This window comes from Seriola lalandi, unplaced genomic scaffold (genome assembly GCF_002814215.2).
Source record: "Seriola lalandi dorsalis isolate HSWRI2012SDOR001 ecotype SW California unplaced genomic scaffold, Sedor1 jcf7180002054326, whole genome shotgun sequence".
NCBI lineage: Eukaryota > Metazoa > Chordata > Actinopteri > Carangiformes > Carangidae > Seriola > Seriola lalandi.
Genome location: NW_019524879.1, coordinates 755,907 through 765,691, shown reverse-complemented (window position 1 = coordinate 765,691; position 9,785 = coordinate 755,907). Strand labels below are relative to the sequence as shown.

Here is a 9,785-nt window from a genome sequence, read left to right as displayed (position 1 = left end):
GTGGGTGTGTTGTTTTTCCCCTTCTTTAAACATTTGCTTTCACTTAGGCCTGCTTGCTTCCCATTGAGGTGAAGTGTTTATTTACAGGATTTCATTTAGCTGTCATTACAGACATGTGGGTGAAATACATCTGGGCTTTATCATGGACAGAGGAGAGGGGAACTGAGAGCAGTGTGTGTGTGTGTGTGTGTGTGTGAGAGAATGTTTTTAGACACTCATCGTTTTACAGTACAGCTGCTTGAAAATAATTTTCCACTCATTAATGACACCCACCAGGAAAGCCTCTGCAATGGTAACTGCAGTGAGATCAGTGTGAGTGAATATTATATTATATAATATTATAATTAACTTATGGATGCCTCAGTCCAAATCTGACACAGCTTGCATACTCAGTTTGTAAAGGCATAAATGCTGCATACTTCTCTGATCTGTCCTTTTTCAGTGCTCGCCTGTCCAACTGTGATCTTCCTCAAGAAACGGTCATTTGTATCAACAACTGAAAACAAAGACAAAAAATCTGTTTTATTTCCTGCAAATTCCTCATAAAATCATTGAATTAAAGTTTATAACACTTGTTTTTGTAGTTAAACTATCATAACATCCACTAAAGACACATGAGCTTTAAATTAAAGTAGTAAATATAACTTGATATGATGCACCAGACACACATAAGATTTAGCAGCTTGAATCTGACAGACTGTAAAAATCAATTTCCACAAGTTGTTAAATAGATGGAAATGTACATCCACAGGCTTCCACACATATAAAGCCAATAACTGACAAAGGCAGAGAATCTTATCTGCTATTGTGAGTAGGTGTTGACATACGGAAAGTGCTTATGCTACAAGGGATTTGCTACTTAAAACTTTCTTCACTCAGCACTTGGCGTATTCTCTGATAATTTAGCTAGAAATCTGTTGCTCTGTGGCTACTCTGTTGTTACAACCAGCCAGGAAACCACAATAGTCAAACATTATTCTCATGCTGGTTTGATAAAACAAAAGCGAAAGCGAAAAAACACGGTTTGTCTCATGGACACATGAGACATGCGGTCACACCCACACAACATTAAGCGGTAAATCTGTTTTTAATCTCCAGGGTTCGTCTCTTTAGAATGCCCTCTGGAGCCCCTGGAGTAAATACCACATCAGTCATAGCAGCACCCGGCTGGCTGTTCTCACTAACAACATTAAACCAACACAGCTACCACCAAGGTGGCTGTTCCCGCTCATACCATACCCACATTTATCATCCCCTGACTGATAACTGCAAAACTTCTACATAAGATGCGTTAATTCAATATAAATAAAAGTTCACAAAGAGCTATCAATGTCAATTTTCACTGATAAGAATTCTGATATTCTACAATACTTATTGTAGAATTGACTTTATTCAAAAGAAAATATTTTTTCTAATTGAAGACTGCATGTGACATTCCTCAGGCATCGTTCACTAAGGGACTGACTGGGCTGTGTCATGTTTGTCTTTGGTTACAGTATATTAGATTTGTCCAATAGCCATGATATCGGTATAGATCAAGAATATGACATCGTGTTTGCAGAAAATTAGACTGGCTGCTCTGTACAAGCGTCAGTTTGCACCTATTTAGTTGATACCATATAACAATTCTGCTTATATACAACATGTCACGCTGATTGGTAAGTAAGTAATATTGTCAATGCAACAACAAAATTTATACTGGATTCTACAATCTGTAGTTTGAACATGTTTTAAGTTGCAAATAAAGCTTTATATTGAGTAAAATTGCTTTATGCAAAATTACATAAATTGTGAAGAGGAGTGACAAAAGGTAAAAAGGAATCCTACATTTCAGACATTGTTTCCCTTCAGCGTTAAGTCAGCTGATCTTGTTGTGAATTCCTATACTTCTAGAGATACCTCTCTGCCAGGTGATCTTGGAAGGGTCAAGGTCAAGACGGACAAAGGTGCTGACTTCCTCTTGTGTGAGAGATGCTGGGTCTGTTTTATTGATGCCAAGGCGCTGGAATTGAAGAGCAAAGGAAGATTAGGGGATCATCTCTAAAGTGTTTTCTGGAGAAGTGATATAAGTGCAGTTTTTGGTTTTGATTCCATCTGTCTCCAGATTTCTGCCCAAGCTGTGGCACAAATGCTAGATGCAGTGGTTTACTTGCCATCTTCTGATAATTTCACTATTTCTACACTTTAACATTTTAAATCAAAATAGTAGTATTTATGTTACGTCCTTATTATCTGGATGCGCAGTATCATCCAAGCATGTAAAAATAAATCAACACTAAATGACTATGAAGCAATCAACTCACTGTCAGGTTCAAAAGGTTCATTGGGAGAGCTCTGTTTAAAACCACAACTCTATCTCTCACTCTGTCCATTAAGACCAATAAATATTTTATAGTCCTTTTAACTTCTCATTCCAGGGACCTTTATCCAACAAGAGAAGAAAACATTGAGGTGACTTATGTTCAAACTTTTCCCTTCTATGTATATAGAAGAAAGGAATTTGTATTTTATCTGTTAAGAATTGATAGCAGGCATTCTTCATCAACAATAAATAAAATAACATTACTTACAGTCATGTGAACAGACAGGAGTTTCATGAGACATAAACAAATATTTGAAGATGAGGATATGAAGGGGTGGGGGTGGGCATTTTAGACAGGCTCACTGAGGTCACATAGTGGACAAAAGCATTTTTTAAAATAAGAAATGAACACAACAATCTTGCTCGTTAGTAACTGTGGTTGACACCTGTGATTTTAGCACTGCAGTACTAATACTTACATGTAGCCTTGAGATCTGAATGGGAGAAAATCTTCGGACTCCATTCACTGAAGGGACCAGTCTATTAAACAGAGCCTTGGGGGTATAAGACAAAGTAATACATTACATAATGCATGTAAAGTACATATAATTTCATCTTGAAGGAAAATTAAATTAAGTTCTTGAATAGAATGCATCACATTAAATACACAATCATACCAAAAGAGATTACATGTATTGGTTAATATTAATTGTCTCTGTGACACATGTTTTATGCCTCTCTGTGAATATTTTGTGACATAATATATATAACATAATATATATATACATAATATATATATATCAATAATAAGATTGTAAAATGCACACATAGGGAGGTTCACTGGTGTGGAGCACTAAGAACTAGTCATATACAGCTATCCGCAGCATCTTAATATGTTTAGTAATGTAATTAATCTCAATAGCAAATCACCGACACTATTTTGTGCAATCAGGACTCTCATTGTATTAGCGTCCAAGTCAAACACTTTTTCAGAGTGTGGTGTAAGAATAAGTTATTACTGAGTGACATCATCACACAGTCACCTTGTCTGATTGCGTCGCCTCGTGGAGCATCCTGGCATCAATGGCTGCTGCCACCAGGTTATTGGCAGCTGTAATGGCATGAATGTCACCAGTCAGATGGAGGTTAAACTGAAGGGCAAGATGAGAGGAAAATGAAAGAACAAACAGAGGTGAAGGGATTAGACACAAAAACACAAGGACTCAAGGCACCATTACAGTAATGTAGTGGTAAGCATGGTGGGAATGGTCAGTGGAAATAAAACCTCTCACAATGAGGGTTAAAAGGCTGTCAATATGGTATCACATGATAAATGTGGCTTCAAACAAAATAATCCTCTCATAGTTTTGACTTTGTCCCCTTGGTCCCCTTTAAGAATATTATTTTCTCTGTCTGGTATGAGCCCTTCAACTTAAAGCTAAACGAAACATGATATCTTTTTACACTAGTGCAGTGAGAAGATGGAGAGGTAAAAGGAAAATGCTAAAAAAAAAAGCTGGTGTTTTGATATGAGAAAAGGAGTCTGGAGCTCTGAAACGCCTCTCCTTTTCTCCTTGCCTCCCCCCTCTCACCCCTCCCTCTCCATCTTTATGGACAGTGCCTTTAGTCACAGGCAATGTTATGCTACAGCTCCAGGGGTTGTGAGTGTGCACATGTGTGTGCTTTGTGCAAACTGATGGGAGTCCCTGCACGTCTCGAGTCTTTGAAGCATGTGCTAATCCTGGTAGGGAGCACTGTGAGTCTGTCTGTGTGTCTTACCTCCTCCATAGGAATGACCTGGGCATATCCCCCTCCTGCAGCTCCCCCTAGGCACAAAGAAGTGGTAGCACAGTCAGAGGCAGACAACAGGACAGGGACACACAAAGGAGGAATGCTGAGTGGTGGACTCTTGGTGAACTATTCCACCCCGGCACAAAATGTAGCATGGTATGAAATGCTGGCCTCACACTGACAAAGATAGCTTATCACACAGTTATTGATACATTCCTAACTGCTGCTTTAGGCGCCAGTCTCTGGCCTTGGGTGAATAATAACATCCACCATTTGAAAACACTGAAAATCTTTTCAAACATGAAAAATACAACTCCTTCAAGATTATGACTGCAGTTGTTATTCTTGTAATAGTTTTCTTACTATATTGTATAATAATGCAGCCAAGAGACAAGCAGAGAGCCCAGAGAGGTGAAAGCAAACTTTTCAGACAGGATATGGAAGTATTCATTTCTGACCTTTAACCCCAAAGGTGGGTCCCTGGGAAGGCTGTCGAAGACAGGCGAAGGAGTTGAGCTTAAGATGAGCAGACAGAGCCTGGACTAGGCCAATGGTCACTGTGCTTTTACCTTCGCCCAGTGGGGTGGGAGTTATACTAGACATACAGAAAACACAGGACATTTTTTGAATGTCATTTCTTTTTGGTGTGGATAATGATGAATTAATCAATTTATGTGCGTTAATGCCATAACCACTGTCAACTGTTGATACATATGAACTACAAACCATTATTCAGAAACAAGTCACAAAATGTTTCCAAAGTAACACTTTGAGGTAATGCCATAAAATAAGTATGGCTAGGGTGGTTACTTGCCATTGGAGAACCAGTATAGCTCATTTCTATTACATCACAAATTTAAGCCCTAGAGAGCACTGAAGAAGTGACACTCACCCAGCAACCAGTATATATTTCCCATCAGGCTGTGTGTGAAGGCGTTCTAACAGGGAAAGTCGGACCTTAGCTTTGCTCCTGCCATAGGCTTCAAGCTCTTCTGGCAGCAAACCAACCTCCTGAGCCAGCTGGTCCACTGGCTTGGGTATCTGAGCTCTGGAAATCTCTATATCACTGACAAACACAGAAAACATGACAAATCATTCAGATCATTTAATTTTAAAACATGTAATATACTGTATGGTCAATGCCTCCAGTTATACACCACACTCAACCTTATTCATATGACATTTGAATGTTGTGTACATCCAGGTAGATGTAGTGAAACTTCTAACAGTCCCTCACAGACAGTGGTCTATACCTTGGTACAGGCATCAGGGGCTGTAGTTTGAGGCTACGCAGTCGCCAGGGTCGGTACTGCTGCTCCTGGATCCACCGACTGCAACTATGAACCACATTCTAGTTGATGAGCAGAGGAAATAAATCTTGTGAGAACAAGGTGGAGAACAATAAAGACAGAAGATATTAGGCAAATGGGGTGAGATGTGGAGACGGAACAAAGAGATGCACCTGTGCTCTGTAGGCTGCTGTGAGGTACCCTAACCCAGACTTTGAGGACATCTCAAGGGCATGTTCACCTAAATGAAAAAACAGCAAGATTAATGCACATGAAAAACAAAACACGAGAAACAAACAACTATGTCTTTAGATTATTTGGATATTAATCATCCATAATCTCGCTGAATGCTTCCCGAAAGGAGAGCAGGAAACAGGATTCAAGAAATTTAAATAGATGGTTTAAAACCCATGCAACAGACAAGGGTGCGATGCCAAGAGGTTAAGTGGTATTTCTTTCTCACTACAGCTCAAACCCACGCAAACTGATTGTCACAATACATTCAACAATACCTGACTCAAGAGTGGGCTCACAGCGAATGACAGCAGCCCCTGGTCTAAACCAGGTGGGTGGAACATCCATATTCCCTTCCTCTAACAGGACCACAGCATCAGCCTGCATCACCTAGACAATAGACAAAAACAAAAGTGAAGAAAATTATGTATTCAAGAGTGTAGAAGATGTGTGTGTTATGTGTATGGCACATCCACCAGAAAAACCTCTCCAGAAAAATGTGATTCATCAGTAAAAAAGAAAAAAAAAAAAAAAAAGCTTTCAAGTGGCAAAATTGTTTGCTTTAGCTCTGTTACAACTGATAACATTTTATAACAATGTGGAGACTGACCCCATGTGGTCACCCAATAAAACTGCACATACTTTAACTGGTGCTACTGAATAATAACAGAGTTTCAGTTATAAAACAATAGCATTAACAGTAAGGGACCCCACCAAACACTCTGCTCTTTCAAGGACTAAGCTTCAAACTTTTTACAGTCACCTTTCAGGCCAACAGGAGGCCAGATGAGAATGGTGCTTAAATACTATTTTGGATGAAGAAGTGATGAGAAGGAAGACGGCAGAAATGATGATGAAATGCTCACACACACACATACATACAAACACACCTGTCTCTGTAGGCTTTTAGGGTTCCAGTTACTCTTGAGAGCAACCATTCCACTTCTCTCTATCAGGCACTGCAGGGCCAAGCCAAGTGGTCCTTCTCCTCCAACCAACAACACTGTTTTTCCTTCCAAAGGAGCATCTGTAGAAATGTTTTCATTCAACGTTAGGACATCATCTCACTTCATTCATCAAGCACTTCTACATTTCACTTACTGTCAAGCTCAAGTGTTCGTGGTTAGTATTTAAACGCTGACCATCTGGACATGGATGACAATTAGTCCTTTAAAGTTAATGGTAGACTTATATTAAGAAATGTATCAGCCGATATACTGCTGCAACTGTATCACTTTACAAGACATCATGTGTGCTGAAAAACTGCATCAAGTTGGTGAATCTTTACTAGTTGCATCAGTGATACTCAAAATAACTGTGACCCCACACACATCTGACCTTTGATCCCTACCCTCTGAACCCCAGCATGTGTCTCAAACTGGTCCCTAGTTCAGTAGGTAACCTGGTGAGTCAGCCATTTTCTTGTGTGTCCCAGTGTTGATATCTTTTTGATGCGCTGGAGTTTCAGGACCCTCAGTAATTCCCAAAATATATTTTAGAAGTAGTTTGTACCTTAGCTCAACATTCTCATTGACATCATGACATTTTTGCTTTTCTTCATCTTCAACTTTATTTTTTACACATTAGCTATGCCCAAGTCTTTTTTACATATTCTCATTAGGTGTAATCAAGTAGCTTAAATAGGGTGTCCACACTGGAAAAAAATACAATAAAATATAAACTCTTTGGAAAAATAGTAAACTGTGCAAAAAGAAAACATTCCCCACAACATTACACCACCACCACCACCACCAGCCTGGACTGATACGAGGCAGGTTAGACAATTAGAATTAATTTATACTATCCATTTGGGACACAGTGACAGTGCCATAGCTGGGTTAACACAGCTGTAGATACTAAAAATAGTAACGAGAAGGTTTTGGTGGGCCACAATAAAACAGATTGCCAGTGCCTGCTGTTACTGTAGCTCACCTTAATCAAACTAACTCATTATTTTTTTTTATCAGCTACAGCTGTGTTTTCCGTGCTGTGATGACTCTAAACAGTCCCTGCAGAAGCTAATGTGATTACAGTTACAGCTACATACAGACGGAAGAAACAGGATGACAATGCCCCCATCCATAGGGCACGTGGGATCACTGAATGGTTTCTTGTGAATGAATATAATGTAAATCATATGATATGGCCCTCGCAGATCTCAACTCAACATGAACACATACGGGACCAGTGTGTTAGAATATGCTCTCCACCATCACCACCATTAAAACACATGATGAGGGAATATCCTTTGGAAGAATAGTGTTCATCCCTCTGTTCAGAGACTTGGAGAATCAATGCCAAGGAGCACTGAAGCTGTTCAGGCAGCATGTGGTGGCTGATCACCTTACTAAGACACTTTATGTTGGTTTTTCTTTTAATTTGTCACCCGTTTGCATATCAAAGTGTTTGTATAGTTTGTCCTTAACTTGTCATGATTGAGATAATTTTCATGAGTTACAGTATAGCCCACAGAATTCACAAGCAACCGAACATGGGACCCAATTCCTTTCAAAGAAACTCACCGTGTTTCTCCAGCAGATCCAGGATAGCGCTGGCTACGGGTGACACGAAGCCTTTGCTCAAGTCTCCTCGTACCAAACGGCCCATATTCAAATCTGATATCCTATTACAGGACAAAATGGACATAAATATACAATATGTCAAAATCAATTAATTATTCTTCTCCCTGAAATCTAGTCACTTTTTACTGGTCTAAGTATTAAAATTATTTGAACTGCTATGGGTAACAGTGTCAAATACCATCATAAAAAACTATTCAAAAAATGGATACGCACCATGTACACATGATTTATGACTTAATGGTAAGGCTAACACTGTTGAATAACATTTTATAATATGTATTATAATGCACTAAAAAGTCATTTAAAAAAACAACTTCATAAATTTAGCTTGTTGTATTAAATCAAAAGCACCATATTGCATATTTCAGTTTTTCAAAAGGACAACCTAAACAAATTTGTATGAATGTGCCTTCCACATGTGTCCTAAGCTGAACCAATTCTCTTCAATTCATGATGATTGTGAAGGGCGCCTTGCTAATTTTCTCATTCACTTAATTCAGTGCAGCCCTTTCTGATTTGGGCAGAAATTTAAAGCATCACGAGAGTAAATGCATTTATCTCTGCATGGACAAGGAAATATACACTGCTGGTGCACTCTACCTGCCCAGCAGCTGAATATATATATATATATATATATATATATATATATATATATATATATATATATATACACACACACACACACACACAATATAAAAATACAGTTTTTAAGGCAGGCAACCTAACACAAATGTGTACAGTTAGGACTGTATAATCAGTATGTGCTATTTGGACATGATATACTCTTCACTATTATGTCTTTCTATGTGACAACAGAACACTCAGGTATTATAATAAGTCGCTTTATGACCAAATATGATTTTTACCCGTCTATGTCCTTTTCAGGTTTGAGAGTATCGAGCACTCGAGTCGTGAGTGCAAGCGGAGGAAGGTGGAGGTAGACACCATGCACCCTGGGGTCCTCATTCAGCTTCAACACCTCCTCCACAATCTACATGCACACACAGATAAAAAAAAATAATAATAATTTACTTTTCACATGAGATCTACATGTCTTCAAGTAAAGGACCTTTGTTCTTTAAAGAACACAGTAAATTGATTAAATACAAGGGAAGAGAGGGACAATGAAAGAGAATTTGCACCATCAGATTTAACACGTATGTGCTGCTGACCAAGCAAAGAAAAAAGATGTAAATCCCTGAGTGAATGAGAAAAAGAGGAGAGAAAGAGAGAGAGAACGAGAAATATTTTGAAAAACGAGAGGAAAGGTGTGTGAAAGTAGAGCAGTAGATCAGTAGAGCAGCAGAGTCCTCCAAAGGTCAGGAATTGTAATGTAAATCTTCCACTGTCAGCTGAAATTCCTGAGCTATTCCCAGCAGTTTCCGCTTTCTGTATGCATCAAGAGTCAGCTTCCAGCTGGGCGAAGAGAGCCACAGCAGACAGAGTGATTCCTATTTCCAGTTATAATCTGATGGAAAATAGCATTAAAGTAAAAAAAAAAAAAAAAAAAAAAAAAAAAAAAACAGAACCTAAGGAGAACATGAGTTAGAAAATGAAGGATTTGTCATGTAACAGTGGAGAAATACT

General features: G+C 38.7%; 1 protein-coding gene across 1 annotated transcript in view; it reads right to left on the bottom strand.

Annotated features, from left to right (window-relative positions):
• Positions 1-9,785, bottom strand: part of mthfd1l (methylenetetrahydrofolate dehydrogenase (NADP+ dependent) 1 like) — a 37,478-nt gene that overhangs the window by 26,005 nt on the left and 1,688 nt on the right. Inside the window, exons 2-15 of the mRNA XM_087174182.1 lie at positions 9,545-9,614; positions 9,065-9,189; positions 8,139-8,239; positions 6,507-6,643; positions 5,895-6,006; positions 5,556-5,623; positions 5,347-5,444; positions 4,986-5,159; positions 4,552-4,688; positions 4,082-4,128; positions 3,346-3,453; positions 2,782-2,856; positions 1,900-2,002; positions 420-496 (exon numbers count right to left, since the gene is read on the bottom strand). Of these exons, the coding sequence (XP_087030308.1) occupies positions 420-496; positions 1,900-2,002; positions 2,782-2,856; positions 3,346-3,453; positions 4,082-4,128; positions 4,552-4,688; positions 4,986-5,159; positions 5,347-5,444; positions 5,556-5,623; positions 5,895-6,006; positions 6,507-6,643; positions 8,139-8,239; positions 9,065-9,189; positions 9,545-9,614 (1,432 nt within the window). The remainder of the gene's footprint in view (positions 1-419; positions 497-1,899; positions 2,003-2,781; positions 2,857-3,345; positions 3,454-4,081; positions 4,129-4,551; positions 4,689-4,985; positions 5,160-5,346; positions 5,445-5,555; positions 5,624-5,894; positions 6,007-6,506; positions 6,644-8,138; positions 8,240-9,064; positions 9,190-9,544; positions 9,615-9,785) is intronic.